This window comes from Nematolebias whitei, chromosome 22, assembly GCF_014905685.2.
Source record: "Nematolebias whitei isolate Nwh7 chromosome 22, NemWhi1, whole genome shotgun sequence".
NCBI lineage: Eukaryota > Metazoa > Chordata > Actinopteri > Cyprinodontiformes > Rivulidae > Nematolebias > Nematolebias whitei.
In genome coordinates, this window is record NC_056519.1 from 5,205,118 (window position 1) to 5,223,274 (window position 18,157).

An 18,157-nucleotide genomic window follows, 5' to 3' on the forward strand; every position below is an offset into this window, starting at 1 on the left:
GGTGCAAAAAAAAAAAAAAATTCAGTGTTTCCCCTAGATAACTTTCCATGGTAGGGCGCTCATCCGTGATTGTTGTCGACAGCGGTGGGTGTGGGTGTTGGTAGACATGCTGCGCGCTGTTTGTATTGACTGTTTTTTTTTTTTTTTTGGGGGGGGGGGGGGGCAGAGACACAGCTGAGCTGTGCGCCGTTTGTGTCTACAGTCTTCGAATGGGGTGGAGGTGTCAGTAAGGGTTCAGCGTGAAAGAAGAGGCAACCTGAGCACTGCCTTTCAATTTTTAGGCCTGTATTGCATGCCGCTAGCTTAGCGCTATGTCAGTGCTGACAGGTGGTGGGGGTGCTCGGTTCTGTAGGTGGGGCGTCCCGCTTGTATAATGGTAGGGGAAACACTGGATTTTACTGGCCTCGTCATTTATTCCCTATTTATTCCAAAATGCATTCAATATTTTGGTGAATCTAAGGTTTGAGAACTGAGTTTCTTTTACAAGATTGTAATGATTGTTTTTTTAATTTTTCTGGGGTATTGAGTTAAAATTTCGGGGGGCTTGAGAACCTCCAGAAAGAGGCTAAAAATCACCACTGGAACTAATGTTTATGACTTTTGGAATGAACCAAATTCAAGATGGTCACCACAGCCACTTGCCCTAAGGGAACACAAAAATGGCTATAAATCAATCAAACTTTCAGATGTAGAGCTAAAATCTGGTGTGATAGTAGCTGAACGTCATCCCTAACCTATCCTTTTAGAGCTAAGACTGTTATTTTCAAGGTTTGACTAAAACGTCTTAACTTTATAATGTCTCTACTTAAGATGATTTTGAGTTAAAACTCTGGTGTGAAAGGGAGAGAGCAATATGTGTTCCTTAAAGAAACACTAAGCCTTTACTGTATTAGCTTTACTGTATTTGTTGGACTATAAGGCACATTAAGTGAAACAAAACAGTCAGATAAGTCAAATTTTATTCAACTCTTTCACAATAACTCTCAACATTGTTCACTTGTACCACATACAATCGGTTTGAGGTCAGTAAGCACAACCAGAATTAATACATAAGGCGCACCATTGATTTTTGAGAAAATTAAAGGATTTTCAGTGTGCTTTTATAGTCTGAAAAATATGGTCGTTAAACTGGTGAAATGAATCAGTTAGGTTTGGTTTTGATATTTTTTGGCTGTTTGGTCCTGTTAGTTGGTCATCTAGAGACATTAGTGGTGTTGTGTGATGATTCAAATGTTACAAAATAAGAAGGAAAGAAAATGTTTGCTTTTTTTATTACGTATTAATGATTTATTTACAATCACTTAGGGCTACTTCACGCTGTGTTGCCAAATTTAGCGTAAGAAGTTTTGGTCACCTGTCTCACTCCCTGACAAGTTTTAGTAGGACAGGTATACAAAAATGTGGACTATAAAGTAAGCCTCAAACCAACAGTTTATGTGGGAAAACTAAAAGCTGTATTAGAAAAAATCTTGTGGTCTTACTGTGGGATTAGATTTACCTAGGGACAGCATGCTAATTGTAATAATTACGGAGATTGTATGTGTTGTTAACCCCGTGTGAATCAGCCATGTCAGTAATTTGTAAAGTAAAAATTCCCCTGCAAATTACCTACTATATTTTGCTGAACTCTGTGATCCTGTGATAATACTAATCCAATGTGAATAGGCATCTCTGTGATTTGGACAGAAATGGGTGGGATTCGATACGTAATTAGGCATTTTTTGTCTCCTGGGTGCATTTTTATTTGCTTTTGGCAATGAAGGCTGCATTGGTGTAGGCCTGTCACAATAACAAATTTTGTTTGGCGAATAATTGTCTCAGAAATTATTGCGATAAACAATAATATTGTTTGAAAGTTGACAATAATTAGTAGTTGGTGTCAAATTTAAGAAGAAATGTTGAATTTGTTTTGCATGTAGTACCTTTTTTGACTGCTGGATGGCAGTATAAGACTGTTTGAACTGAAGGATGGATAGTGAGGGAGCGAGAAGCGTGTCTCTTTAAGGAAAATGCGAGGGAGGCCCCTTGATGCGACATGGGCTGTCTCTCTTCGGTTCTCAAAATGGCAGACGCTCGGTGTGGTTTGAGCTCTTTAGCATAGCATTTTTCACACAAAGCTTTTAATAAAAAATCAGTAAACAAGTTCTCAGCTTCCTTTTGCAGAGAAAAACAACTTTTTCCACGAAGGCACCGGTTTCAACCGTGAATTTTGTAGCTTCGACAAGACGGAGGTTTTTTCACAAGGTCAGCCTGTTAGCTTAGCTCGTGGCTTAGCTTCTCAGCTTAGCTGCTTTAAACGATCAAAAACACGATTTTGGACGGTTAAAACAGATTTTAAAGAGAAAAGAGAAAGGGAGGAGTCAGTGAAGAGCTCCGGTGAGTTGAGCCTTTTGTTATCCAGTGTCTTCAGTGGAAAGAGAGACACGAAGAAACGATAAAGCCGATAAATGAAAACAAACTGGATAATTTTAATTTATCATGTAATTAATTGATTTATTGTTTATTGCGACAGGTCTACATTAGCCTAAAAAGTAGTTTTAACATCAATTAACGTCATTCCTCGAGTCGATTGATAAAGCAGATGTCCGTAAATTTCAACTAAATCTCAGGCTTGGGATATCGTGTGCTAACGTGCCACATAAAAAGCAGACGTTGGGGAGTAATTTATTTATTACATATGGTCCCTAAGTAAAACTAATCCTGTGCGAATAGGTTTTACACATCCATTTTTTGTGTGTTTAGGCTCTTTATGTATGAGATTTGAATAGGTAAGTTCTGAGGTCCGATACGATGGAAGTTAACGGGAGTTTGGATGTTTGCACTCTGGAGCGATTTGAGAGAAAACCTGATGAGAGTTTAATACGTATGCAATAATAGATGTGGAAAATTTTGGGGATTAAGAAGAATTTGTTTGTCAAATAATTTTAAATGTTTAAATCGTTCAAGTTATTCAGACATCCACATTGAAAGATAAGTGCTCCGTTGAATAGTTTTATTTTTTTAAACTCTGTAATTTAAGCTGCGATTGCTTTAAAATTATTAAAGATATTAAAGTGTCATTTTAAGTGTTAAAAGTCCAACTTTCTGTGACCGATTTAAACTTTGAGCGACCTTTCTGCTGTGAAGTTTGATTCATGAAGCTCCAAAGAGGGCTCAAGTTTCTCACTCGTTCTGCAGAAGAACCTAAAATTGTGCCAGAAATGGAAGAATTTATGACAAATGGTAATAAAGTGTTATTTAGGACTCGAACACAACAGGCACACTACTGTATTCCCCCCCTTAGATATTAGTTCTTTGTTCATATAATGATCTTTTTACCCTCTCCGCCCTCCTCAGTGAGCTAAAAACCCATTTGTTCCTGCAGAATCGGAGAAGCTTGTAAGGGTCCCACGGGGGTGGGGGGGGGTTGTTGTGTCGTCAGGGTAACACACTGTCAGGGACGTGGCCTCTAGAGCTGGTCCGAAAGCTGTTGTGATCGTAGTCGCTTATTGAAAAAGTGGGAAGGGAGAAATGGAAAAGAGAGGAAGGCGATGGGAGGAAAAATGTAGATGAACAGGAGGGCAAAGTGGGAAGGTTAGACGAAACGTAGAGATGTGTCGCTACAAATACCTGTACGCTCGTGACGTTCCCTTGGTTGTCAATGGGAGAGCGGTGACATAAACTCATGCAACTGCCAGTCAAGACAGTCGGGTAGCCCCAATTGGATCTCACTAGTTGTCATGGAAACCGTTTCCCTACTGTATAGCTCACCCCAGTGGGTATGGAGAAGTGGATTCCGGTTTTGTTTCTGCTTTTTGTTTTTGTTTGTTTGCTGTCTCCCCTGAATGTCTGCTCCTTATTCGTATCCATAAAAATAAATAGTTTTAATAACTTTGATTTATTTGCGAAGCGTGCGACTTTTCTCTCACAGCAGAGAATTCTTGAGGCATTTCTCCAATAATGTTTTTTTGTCGTTTGAGTGGTTTGTGACATTTTTGACTCAATTAACAATCAAATATTTTTATATATATATATATATTTATTTGCATTGACTAGCTTTTTAAATTATACATTTCAAACTAGCTGTTTTAATGTTCAAGTACGTTTAGAGACATAACCCTCATAATGTGAATGTTCACAAGTCATAACGTAATTACAGCGATAAAACGAAAGCTCGACTCTGGTGATGTTTGCCTTTAAATAACTTGTTATATTAAAAAATTAAAGCGCAGTGCAAAATAACTAAAAATAGCAACTTTTTATCTGCCAGACTGACAGAATTTTGCCTTAAAATGACATTTTTCCATTCAAAGTAGTTATCAGATCAGCTAAAACGCTAATATTGGCCTTTTGTTTCAGCTAAATCGAGCCAACGTTCAAGTTCAAACTGTTTATTTGTCATATGCAGGTTAACAGTAGGGGTGCACCGATTTCTACAAAGCCTGACCTGCCGATTCCAATTTTGGCCGATACCGATTTAGTTTTATAAGCGACACTATCAGGTGTTATATTGACAAACTCAATTTTCCAAACCTATTTTACTGAAAAACACGACAGCCTAGAGACAATGCAAACTTGTTTTAACTGGCCATGAGGTACTGCTCTGACATATAAATGAAGTTTAGACAATTGTTGTTAAAACTACGAAAAAAATCTGTAAAATCGGTTTCTCGTACGTATCGGCCGATCTCCCAAAATTAAGGAAATCGGGGCCACCCGTAGTCAACAGTGCAATGAAATGCTCAGGATGAGAAGAACCAATGTGACTCGCTAAAAACAAAGAACAAACAAGAAATACTAAAGTTTGCAATAAGCGTCCAAAGTAAAGTACCAAAAATTTGAAAAAGTAATTATATTTACAAGGTCCTAAAGAGAAAATAGTAAACAACATGGTAGAATATAATGGTGCGAGCAGAAAGAATTTGTATGAATAAGTATTTCACAGGTAGCAATATAAGCTAAAATGCACATGATGTATTGCTCATAACTAACCTATACTACACAGGTTATCACAAGTAAACAAACAGAAAGGCGTCATGAGTTTATTACAAACTTTGTAGCTTAATGTGTGGAATAAAATATCCCGCTGTAAGAATAATAATAAATCTACGCCTGTTTTAGGTTTTGCTTTGTTCAAGTCAATGTAGCTGAAAGTTGTCCAGCAAAACTGGGGTCATCAGTACGAACCAAAACCAATCTCCTCCCCCAAGAGAGCAAAAACAAGAGAATGTCTCCTGACTCGTATCGCGTTTCAGTTCCTGTCGCCGTGACTGACAGCTGTCGCAGGTGAGGCATCCGAGGGAGGCGGGGGGGGGCTGGGATGCTAACGTTTGCCTACAAGGCGGAGGAGGCAGTTTGACAGCAGCTCTGAGATCAGCGCTGTCATGTATTTGAGCTAAACGTTTGCTTTAGGAGCGCATTTACCAAAATGTTTGGAATCAGAATCATAAATCGTAATCAGCAATAACCGTTTGTGGCAAAAGCTGAGCTAAAAATATTAAACTATTGTAAGTCGCGCACTGTTGTTCCCGCAGACCTCTGAGCGAGTTGGATGGCAGCGTTGGACTTTCCGCTGCCTGCCCCTGGATGAAAACTGAGGGCCGTGACTCATTCACATCATCCTCTGAAGTGGAAGTCCTGAAAACGTGTTGTAACTCACACGCAGAGCACACATGCATGGGTGGGGTGGTGTAGCGGGGGGTTTAGCCCAGGAGCTCTTTTGGAGTGCCACCATGTGTGATGTGCTCTGAGCAGTAGCCGGTCATGTACCGCGCAACATCAGAGTCTTGCTCGAATGAAAAAGAAATATTTTCTTCATCCTTCCCCAACTCGGTGTGACATTCCTTCAAACTCTTACAAAAATAATTACACATCATTGCAGTTGTGCAGTTTATTCGTACATTTTGTAAAAAGTGGTTTAAAAAATCACTCTTTTCTCCTTGACACTAATTAAATGTGAAGAAGCCAAAGCTCTGGAAGCTGTCTTGCAGAGCTAACGGGCTTATTATACTGTACGGCCTACGCTTCATGTTTTACTTTTGTATAGTAGGACAAAAACTCCTCCGAGCGCACGTGGAAATATTTCTTCTTAGAGTGGAGCTACAAGTAAAAAGAATGATCCACCCCAATAGTTCAGTTAAATTCAATTCAGTTCAGTTTATATAGCGCCAAGTCACAACAGAAGTCTTCCAAGGGCACTGCACAGAAACAATCATATACCGTGTTTTCCGCCGTACACGTCGCACCGCCCTGTAAGTCGCATCGGTCCAAATATGTCTAATAAAGTGGAAAAAAACACAATTAAGTCTCTTCGCCGTATAAGTCGCATCTATTACGCGTCAGCGCTGACAGCCCGGAAATGTGGGCCTTTGTTGTGCCAAAAATCGATTGGCTGCCAAATGGCAGCCGTGGGAGCGTGTATGGGAGAACTTTAACAAAATTAACATTTAAAAACAATCATTTGTTTGCTCGACATTATAGTAAAAGTTGTTTCTCAGTTGAACTTTTACTTAATAAATGCACTTCATTGGTCAAATTAGCTGCATTTCGCCGGGGCGGTGCAGAGAAATGAAGCTGATTTGACCGTTGTTCCAGGCAAACTGGACGTAGGTGGCAGGCTACGGCAAGCCGACTGTGTCAATAATAGCCACTTTTACCTATTACATGACACAACGACATGCTATACTACTCGAGTGCCATCTAGCATTTGAAAATTTTAGTGTTCAATATTTTCCATATCGGAATGAATGAAAACGCTCATATCTCAATTATAAATATGTGGGAAAAAAAACATAAATAAGTCGCTTCGGCGTATAAGTCGCAGGGTATGCAAATTAGGCAAAAAGGTGAGACTTATACACCGGAAATTATGGTACTTAAAAAGTACGTTAACAACGAGTTTTATCACATGCTGTTTAATAACTTACCTAATGGAAGCATACATAAGGTAAAGAGTATTGGCACAAGCACTGAACCCTGAGGAACTCCACGACTAACTTTGGTGTATGATGAAAATTCATTATTTACATTTAAAAATTGGAATCTATCAGGTAGATATGATTTAAACCAGTTTAGAGCCGTTCCTCTAATCCTAATATCATATTCAAGCCTCTGTAGTTTATGATCAGCTGGATCAGATGCAGCACTGAGGTCTAACAGGACCAGTGTAGACACCTGTCCATTGTCAGAGGCCATGGGAATATCATTAAATGACTACTGGCCATCTTGTTTTGGTGCTTTAGACAATTTAAAAGCCCAATCTTCGGGATAATTCATGCAAAAGCTTACCTTTGTACAGTTTATTTACACAATTGTAGATATTCAAACTGATTTAATCAAGAAAAGGGATTAGAGAGTTGATAAATCATCAAAAACAGTAGTCAGTACAGCGTAACTTCCACCTACAGATACGTTCAAGCTCTCTGCACTAAAGTTCCTACAAAGCGGAAGGTGAAACATCTTACATTTTCTTTAATGCCGGTGTTAAAATGCGACAACAATCCAACGCTGGCAGACCAGTAATTATGCACTTTACATCAGTGACTCATTTGGAGGGGTGGTAACGAGTAAGACGGAGCCAGATCAGAGGTGGTGCTAGACTTTCTCCTCGCCCGTCAAAATGATGGACGTGGAAGAAAAAAACCTGCCTGCACTCATTATTGCTCACCGTTTTTTTTTTTTTTTTTAACACTAATATATAAAAAAGTGTATTTGATAGAAAGAGAAACCATTCAGGAAATAAATACTAAGATCACAAGAAGAAAATGAACTATGATTTGGCACTTTAATGTCGGCATCGCACAAAGACGATAATTCAACATTTGATGTGTGTTAAATTAAGTAAGAGGTGAACTGTGGCCAAATACTCATTTACAAGAAAAGATCTCTGCTGTAGACTTCCAGATCGGTATGGACTTGAAGTGGTAATCAAACCTGTGAAGATGAACTGGCTTTGACTGAGCTTTGTGTCTTTGCCAGGAACAGCTTCTCATATTAAGGTCTCTACTGCTCTAGTGAAAGCCTTTCTTCTTCTTCAGCCAGTGTTTTAAAGTCAGAACATTTCTTTTAAGGGAGAGCTCGGAAGTCCACTCAGCAGGAGTTTCTGAACTCTATATGCAGTAGTGATCTTGGAATAAGCTCTTCTCGATACATCAAGAGCATGATAATTATCGTCTGTAACTCTTCTGAGTGCTGTCAACACCTAAAGAGTGAGATGCACTGAACACGGTGTTGAGATTAGAACCGAAGCCCATGTAGTCGGAGAGATTTAATCACCTGCGCAAATGAAGTCTGTGCTTCCAGTTGTAAAAAAAGGCCTGCATGTCTTCCCCAGAACTTACTGACAGAACTGAAAAAGGCAAAGCCTGGACATTAATAATTCAGACTTGAACCCAACAGAACGTGAAGTTCACAGGTTTTCACCATCGTTGCGTTGAATTGCTGAATGTGCTATGTTGGACCTTGTCTCTAACGTTAGAACAAGTATTATTTTTTTTTATTTCTAATCTGTAAGAAAACAACTTGTCAATGGAAACTTTTAATTAGTGGATGCTTTGAGTCCGAGAATACCGAACCGAAACATAGAGTTTAAAGAAAGATTGTAAAACTTCAGAGTAAAAAATAACTATTTAGAAAGTTTAAAAAAAGCAAAGCCAACAACAGCAAAGACAAAATATGTTACTGTCAATTAGGCCAATCACGATAACACATTTTGCTGGGCGATTAATTGTCTCAAAAATTATTGCGATAAACGATAATATTGTTTGAAATATGACAATAATTAGTAATTACTGTCAAATTTAAGAAGAAATGTTAGTTTATTTTTGTGTGAAGTACCTTTTTTGACCAACAGATGGCAGTATGAGACAGTTTGAACCAAAGGATGGATAGCGATGGAGCGAGCAGCGTGTCTCTTTAAGAAAAATGGGAGGGAGGCCCCTTGACGTGACATGGGCTGTCTCATTCCTGTTTTCCTGACGCTCCGTGTGGTTTGGAGTTCTCAGCTTCTTTTTACAGAGAAAAACAACTTTTTACATGAAGGCACGGGTTTCATCCGTGAATTTTGGAGCTTTGACAAGACGTTTTTTCCTTTTAGCTTATCTTCTCAGCTTTTAATGATCCGAAAATGCTATTTTGGACGGTTAAAACAGATTTTATAGAGAAAGGGAGGGGTCAGTTAAGAGCACCGGAGTTGAACCTATTGTCATCCAGTGTCTTCAGTAGAAAGAGACACGAAGAAACGATAAAGCCGATAAATGAAAATGAGATAGATAATTTTCATTTATCATGCAATTTACTGATTTATTGTTTATCGCGACAGGCCTACTTTAAATACTCGTGTAGACAGAGTTACTTTTTTTTCTGTATATTTCAGTCGTGAGATCAAAACAATGTTTCAGTTATAGCTGCTAACCGTAGATAAGATCTGAGTAGCACCAAGACGCCGCCGCCAAACCACCACTGGTGCATCTATTTGCCACAAGTTGAGGCAGTAACAGAGGCGAAATGGCCGACATAAGGCAGACAGCTTTGCGGTTTAATAATGTGATGAATAATGACGTACAGCCCGTCAGACGAACAGCAACAGATTTATTACAGAGGTGATGCGCAGCAACTTTGTATTTCATTAAAAATATTAATTAGCCAACTAAAGAGTCTCTATACTAAGTTTATTTATCATGTTTTGAAAAAGATTTGAGGGAGACGCCCATCGCACATCTTTATGCATTGCGCTCCACGTCAACCCAGATGATTCCTGCTTCATGCCTCTTGGCTTTTGTTATGCTTGACATGGCCGTTTCCATTGCTGATTTTTGAACAGCTGATAAAGACTGATTAGTCTGTGTGGCCATTGCATGAAACTTTTATGAAAGAACCCTTTTCTGTGATAAAAGATGTGCTCCTTTTTTAAGTCGCCATCGGCCATTTATCCATAACCAACTAGTTTGGTCACATTTCAAATGAAGCCAGCATTGCTGGTTCATAGGAGGCTTGGTGCATAACTCAACAATATTTACGTGGACCTTAATATGTAAACAAGACAATTTTTTGTGTGTGTTTGATTTAGGAAGGCTAAGTGTTTAAGCTCATTTTATGTTTGTGTTACAATGACTGTGTCCACATGGTTGGGATGAAGACTTGAGGTCTTCCTGATAAACCATCTAGAAGCTTTAGGTACAGATGCATATCATGCTGCTAATTATGCTAATCGGGGTGTTTCGTCAGTTTGATTGATCAGTGTGGAGGTGCACTCCACCCTTGACCATGGTCTGGAATTTGTACTTCTTTAGAAAAACAAAGGCAGAAATAGACACAGGCTCATGTTCAGGGTGTTTGGTGAGTGGAGGAGTGGGTTTGGAGTTAGCACCTCGTCTTTAATTTGAAAAATATAATGTTAAAAATGGAATCAATGAAACATTGGACTAATTATGTCTTCAAAAACATATTTTAACCATTCTAGAAAATTAAAAACATCACTGCCCAGTATCAGTTGTAACAGCTGTTTCTACCTTTCTTGGGCGGCTCAGAGGCATCACAGTGGCTGGTTGACTTCAATCCACTCATCCTGCCTCGTGTTTTTGTAAAGTCAGCATTCTACCGGGCTGCGATCGTTGTCAACAGCATCTCGCAACATTTGCAGGGAATTTTGGATTTCTTTACAAGTCGCATGAGGCGTAGAGGCTCGTCGCTTAAATTTTCAACTTGTTTAAAAAGTTTGTGTGAAGACCTTTTGTTGTGGACATCTCAAATCCACCTGTGGGCAGAGATGGACAACAAAATAATGTGCGTGACCAGGAATACAGGTTTGCAAGCCGTGCACATTAGAGGATGACACGGGAGTGGATTTTCACTCCTGTCCTGGTCCCACAGAAAAAAATCCTGTCCTGTCCCAATCCTGGTAACATGACTCCTGCTCCCATTTGGAATGACTCCCACTCTTGTACCGCTCATATATATATATATATTTTTAATTTCTTCCATTTATTCTTTAGGAAATACACTGAATTTGATTTAATCTTCTACTCATTCTTTTTTTTATATTACTTTGTGTTTAACACATTACAGACTGGAGCATTGCAGGTCTGGTATTCCAGAGTGAAGGCTTATTGAAAGAAAACTACAAAATAGCGGCGCCTGTCCAAAGTTTACTGTATTTTATTTTATTTTATTGTCCTATTTGTTGGTTCCCACTCCTGTCTGGTCCTGTTAACTTTTCGTCCTGTCCCATCCCAATCCTGTGAGTTATAATAAAGTGTGCCTGAATCCTGCAGGAATCCCGTGACCCACAAATGTCATCCTCTAGTGCACATGGCATGACAATAATCTGCGATTATTATTATTATTTTTAATAAAAGCGCTTTACTGGTCGCTTATTGCTTATTGCAAGCACCTACTTCAGTCAGACCACCAGAAAATATTTCCTACTTTCTTAGTTTATTGTCTTTATTACCTTTAATCGCACAGATGATCACAGAGGTCTCAGTCCTGCCTTCAAAGTGTTTCATAATTAATTTCTAAACCACAAGAACTGTTTCTCTGGATGATGTCAGAGTTGAAGTCATGCTTTGAAATCTGTGTTCAATTTCCAAAGCTTTTTTTTTTCTTCCTTCACGGGAAAAACAAGCAATAACTTCCAGAAGGGATTTGCGTGACTGTACTGTAGCATAAGTTAGTACACGTCGTATTTTTGTGTATATTCTGCTCTGCAGCACCGAGCTTTTCTTTTTGAGCCAGTGATTCTATTTTTGACATTCTCCTGTAAATAGTTACTCAGATGATGGTGCCCGCTGTTCTGTTTTGATCAAGAATGCAGTTTCCATCTAAATTACTTTCATAATTCAAACAAACCTTTTTTCATTTTTATGATAGCAGGCTTTGTGTCCTGCGCGTCTGCATAAACATGGAAGCACTAAAACCTTGACGTCGCCCATCTTCCTGTATAATTGGATGCTCTGTTGCACCTGTGTCTCATATAGATGTTGCCCTCCACAGTAATCTGCTCTGGCAGCTGTGGTGAACTCGATGTGGGATGCAGATATGAACAGATTTGCACGGACAATAACAACTCGTATGAAATAAAACTGGTCAAACTACAGAAATTAGGGACTCATTTATGTTTCCGACAGTAGCCAGCTACGTCAGGAAATCCACTTGCTACACTAAAAAGCAGCAGCAAGTTTTGCTTAAACTGACACTTGGGATCTTTTGAAATGGGATTCTTTGGAAAGATTCAAACAAACAACATCTTACCTGTTGTACATAGGTTGTCGCAACTGTAATTGGGAGAAATAGTTTAATCCTGACCAGAATGACGAGATAACTTGGAAATAACCATCAAATTATTTTTGAATAATGGTGTAATGCAAGACTGACAGACATGGAAAGATTTATAAAATAGTGTCCGCACAAACCACTTTTTTTGGCATTAGAGTTTGGCCCCTTTTTGTATCAGTCGTCACCTCACTAATTCAGCCAGAGTTTAACTAGTTCTTCAAACCAATGGTGGCCAAAAAGCTGCCTACAACACATACATTAATTGTTCATAACCTTTCAAAAGGGTCTGAACTATCCTTTTTATTACTCGGAACCAGTCCTAAGGACAATGAACCTCATGAAATTGGCACATTTCAGTAAAATAACATAATAAAGAACTTTCTTGAAGTGTAATTGTTGAGTTATCTTCCTGTTTACATCATATCCCTATATAGAAACATAATAATGAACTGCAATGTACTCCACTTAGAGTACGAGTCCAATTATGGCTAATTATACAAATATTTGTTTTATTACATCGTTCCTTCAAATAAACCCTTTAGGTGAGGTTCAGCGTAATCTTACATTAGGAACTATACAATACTTAATGTAAAAACACCGTCAGCTGTCAAATAAGCTATCTGAAGGTCGTTCATTCACTTTAAAAGATCTGATCAATCCTAAAATACTTCACTTTGAAAAAGCATTATTGAAACACAGGGGTATCAGTTTTTCATTCTTTAAACTATTAAAACACAGACATCGTCCACTTTATGGAACAGTTTCATCCAGTTTGAGATGACCGCAGAGCGCCGATGTAGAGGAGGGGACTTCTTTTGGGGTCGACCAGTCGCCATCAATCCAGCTGCTGCCACTATTGACAAATGGTTGAATCGGTATAGTATAGCTGAGGGTGTGTTTTCAGTCGTTTCTCAGCCTGCGATTTGACAAATGTAAGGGAGGAAATGAATTGAAAGGTTTTTGGCATGTAAACACCTAAGATGGATTGTTGCATATAGGTGGAAATGGACTTTGTGCTCTTGAGAGAGCAACATACCAAAATAACTGTTAAATTCTTGCTTTGTGAGGTATCCGTAACGGGATACTTCAGCCTTCTACTACTATTGATATACTGTACTATAATATCTGATATACTAGGAATGATGCAATTGGCATATAAGCGTGCCAGCATTTAAGAATGGAAACACCGTTGTCAAGAATGTCTGTTCCAATACAATGGACGACAATTTGACGTGGCATGCTATGTGCCTTTAGCGTGCTGTTAGCACACATAGCTGGTGATATAGATATTATTCTCAGGCAAAGGTTGGAGTGAAACCATTGCACCGTGCTACCGGTTGACATTTGAGCCCAAATTGAGAATCACGTGTTAACTGGCCCTCAAGGACCGCTATCCTGCATGTTTTAGATGTTTCTCAGTTTTAACACCCAATTTGAATAAATAAGTGATTAACATACTTGTGTAGAACTTGAAGACCTGCTGAAGAGCAGAGAAACAGCCAAAACATGCAGCATAGTGGCCCCCAAGGACCAGGTTTGGGAACCACTGCTATAGTCTGACTCAGGCGGTGGGACAACCCGCATCAAGAAAGCTATTCATCGTCAAACTGAATTCCCACTTGATTCATCTTTTGTGGCAACAGAAGTGCGTCAGGGTTGTGTTATTGTCCAGTTTGTCATACTTGGTGTTTCTACACAAACCGCAAAACTTGAACTAAAAAAAAAAAAGACGACAAACCTTTTGAACCTTTTTTCACTTTTGTGTCTTCACAGAAACCTGCTGGACATGGACACCTTCTCCAAATCAGACCCAAGTAAGAAAACTGAATATTTTTCTGCACATGGTGTGTTTTATTGCCTCACTTAGTGGAAAGGCCCATCATTTTTATCTTTATGTGAAAGTGATTTTTCCCAGTAATGTCTCGGGTTGGCCTCATGCAGGTCTGACTAATGCACGAAGCTTCTCCTTAACAATTTACAGATAGGGTGGCAAATTCCCTCTCGTCTTCACGCTGTGAAAAATTGATATTGTGTCGAAACCAAGAAATTAAGTTTAAAGACAAAAGAGCTCTTGTATGTAAGAGCTGTGATTGTGCCTGTTACTTGACTTGATACCTTCTAAAAAGATCATTGTCGTCTTCTTCCCCTTCATGTTTTGACAAATATTTTACTTCTGCTGTGACAGAGTTGAAGTTCCTCTTTGGGTGTTTTCATGTGGATGGAAACGTGGTAAAACTGCCGTGTTTCAGGAAAAAGATCAATTTGAAAACAAGTGTTTCTCTGTGAACATTAAAAGTAAATCTGCAACTTATTAACTTTCGGAGTTGACATGTTTGTGGTGTTCATGGACTGCATCTCAAGGCAAAATCCTGAAGAAGAGGGCGTCTGGTTGTCTCATGTCTGCTTTATGCAGATGATGCGGTTCTGTTTGCGTCTTCAGGCTTAGACCTTCATTGGGTACTGGGGTGGTTCGCAGGCGAATGTGAAGCAGCTGGGATGAGTGTGAGCTCCTCTAAGTCCGAGGTTATGGTTCTTGACTGGAAACAGGTGGAATACTCCCTCTGGTGGTGAAGGAGTTCAAGTTTCTGAGCGTCTTGTTCCTGAGTGATGGTAGGATGGAGCGGGAGATGGATCAACGGATGGTGACCTCATCCTCAGTAATGAACACTTTGCTTCAGTCGGTTGTGGTGAAGGAAGAGTTGAGCCGAAAGGCAAATCTCACGATTTACTGGTCTACGTTCCAACACTCAGGTTTGCATCATGATTGAACAAACGAGATCCCAGATAAAGCGGTTGAAACAAGCTTCCCTCGTAGGGTGGGCCGGGCTCAACCTTCGAGGAGCTCCGTAGCTCTGAGTAGAGCTGAGTAGAGCTTAGGGTGCCTCCTGGACGCCTCCCTTTGGAGGTGTTTTGGGCTTGTCCCAATGGTAAGAAGCCAATTGCTGGAAGAATTGTGTATCTTCTCTGATCTGGGAACACCTCAGGTCCTCCAGGAGGAGCTGGAGAGCGTCACTGAGGAGATGTCTGGGTTTTTGTCCTGTACCTGTTGCCTCTGCGACCCAGCTACGGGTAAGCGATAGAAGATGGAGATGGAGTCAACTCAAGCAAACACAAAAATTGTCTATAACAGTCAGTTTTATAGATATTCAGGTAAATTTTGGCGTTGTAGTAGCTGAGAGTCATCCCCAACATATACTCTAAGCACTAAGAGATTGTGCAAGACTAGTTTTGTGCATTTAAGGCACCATGCAAATAAATTAAAGATCCCAAGCAAAGTTTAATTAACACTTTTTTTGGCATATTTAGTCTATAAGACATATTATGCCTCTATGGGATGATTTCAGTTGAGTATCTCCAAAGAAAATTGTAAACTTTGAGTTAATGGTCACTTCAGATGGCTAAATAAAGGTTTTCAATCATAAAAATATATATTTTCTACAACAACCCTGCATTTCAGAATATCTGTTGGCTCTTGTCGGTGACGTGACAACCCGGTACTGAATGGATGTGTCTGAGAGTGGTACCTGCCCCAAAATAATGAGCATTTGCTGTAATGACATGTAATCACAGCTGCTGAAACGACCCCCCTGAAATCACAGAATGTGAGCTCCGACGGCATTAGCAGATGGATGTCGCTCTGAAAACCACTACGCTTTGAACCATCCTGCTGTTTAATTCTTCCAAAATCGGATTTATCCCCAAAATGAATCCTTTAGTTTTCACCTGGAGCAGCTCGTGTCTCTGGGATATTAATGATTACCTCTGTAACAACAGACCATGACACACTCAGACAGTCGAACGAGGTGTGTCAGCACATTTACAGCAGGGAAAAGTGAGTCAACTTGTTGATGTTGACGATGAGACCAGTGGTGATGTGATGGTGACTGGAAGGAGGGTTTCACTGAACTGAGGCGGTCTTTTCTGCTGAGCGCGGTGACTTCAGTCGTCTGATTTGAGCCTGGCTGACAGGAGAAAAGAGCAAGGAGGTTTTTAAAATTATAGATATATCTTGGATATGTCACCTGAAAGTAAAAATGTATTTAATACCTAAAGAGCAGCGGGTTATAAATAAAAGCTCTGTTGTATCTGACGCAGCGACCGAAGAGAAAATGTTGGATTTTTCCTCGTTTCTCTTCTCCCGAGCGTCTCCCGCCGCTTGTCACGCAACAGAGGGCTCACTTAGAGGAGGGTGAGGACGTGTCCCCTCAAAGTCCTGAAGCGTTTATTTATTCTAGCTAAAATACATCGTTCGGACATTTAAAGTGCGGTTTGTGTCCAGGTTCTGAACAGTCACTATCTCACCTGTTGCAGAGAGCTCTTTGGAAGATCTCAGCTCGGAGAAACATACAGTAGTTTGAGTTTGGTATTTTTGACAAGCTAACGGCTAGTCTGAGCAGGGCCAAGACGAAATGGGTTGATGCTGTTTAACCCTCCTGCTACCCTTGGGTTAAAATGACTGAGTGTTGACACTGAGGCCTCGTTGATCATTTTGAGCCAAGGCCAGCAGGAGGGTTAAACTGCTTTAATCTCCCAAGAATTTAAAGCAGGTTGCACAATTTTTATTTTAGGCCTTCACCTTTTTATCATTTTATCATTTTCTGTTTGTTTAAACTGCATTTTGTGGTTATTTTCATATGTTAAAGGCGGCAGCAGCTAGCTATAGCACTTTTGATGCAACCTGGAGGACTACAGGCGGGAACATCATGATGTTTCTGCAGCAGTAGCTGTTGAACAAGCTGCTGAGTTAATTTGACAATTGCTGCTTAAAGCAACTTTACTCCAGTTTTGTTTTTGGGCTGTGCTCAGACTAGCCATTTGCTCTTCAGTTGTTTAGAATTAAACTTTTTTACTTTTCAAAGTTGTGGTGTTTAAATGGCTATCTATTACAGGTAAGATGGTAAATGTTCAAAATATAAAAAAAAAACCACTTGGAAATATCAGAATATTAATTTAACCCTCCTGCTGCTCTTGGCCTCGTGGGTCATTTTGAGCCAAGGGCAGCAGGAGAGTTAGGAAATTATGTTAATATCTCTGAGCATTAGGAATAAAACTCATATAATTCAACTTGTCATTTAAGCCATGACATTAAGTATGTTTTATTAATTTTGTCTCTTTTATAAAGTGACAACATTCAGTTTTCTCTGTTTTTATCTTCTGCCTGTCAAACTTGTAACAAAATAACTTATTTTTTTTAGCGATTACTGACAAGTTGCTACTGAATGGTTTGAAGTAAGCTTGTTAATATTTCACAGCTATCAGCAGAGATACATGGCAGCTGCTGCAACTTGACTAGATGAGTTAATTTGTTGTTAATGGTTAATGTTAATGACGCTTCTCGTCTCTGTTCTTCACAGTTTGTGTTCTCTACACTCAAGGAATGGGCAACAAGGAGTGGAGAGAGGTCAGTGAAGGTTTTACAGATCGTCGTGGACCACATCCACCATGTTTCCTTTAAGTATCAGAGGCGGCAGACTCCATCGGAAACACAAACATGAATTAAACTTTATACATGGACTCGAGCAGTTTTTTTATGCTTTCAAGTCATTTTGAAATAGGATTTGTTTCTAAAAGCTTCACGTTTACTTGTCATCATAGGACGAAATAGGTCTGCAATATAATTTTTCTCCTATATCTGAAGATGATAGATGGATCTTTGCTCGTTTCTTTTTGATTAAATCAGCTAAATTGAGCAAAACTGTAAATAAAAGACAAAGATCAACAAAACTGTAGCTAAAAGCTAAAAGTAGCATAAGGTCCAAAAAAGAAGGAAGTATGTTAGGATTTCAAAAAGATGGTTGGATGGATGGATAGATGTATGGATACATAGATGAATACTGATGGATACAGATGAATAGATGGATACAGATGGATAGATAGAGCTGGATAGATGGATAGAAAGATGGAT

General features: G+C 39.4%; 1 protein-coding gene across 1 annotated transcript in view; it reads left to right on the top strand.

Annotated features, from left to right (window-relative positions):
* Positions 1-18,157, top strand: part of LOC119428461 (copine-8) — a 152,135-nt gene that overhangs the window by 23,660 nt on the left and 110,318 nt on the right. Inside the window, exons 2-3 of the mRNA XM_037696143.1 lie at positions 14,026-14,066; positions 17,607-17,653. Coding sequence (XP_037552071.1) covers positions 14,026-14,066; positions 17,607-17,653 — 88 coding nt within the window. The remainder of the gene's footprint in view (positions 1-14,025; positions 14,067-17,606; positions 17,654-18,157) is intronic.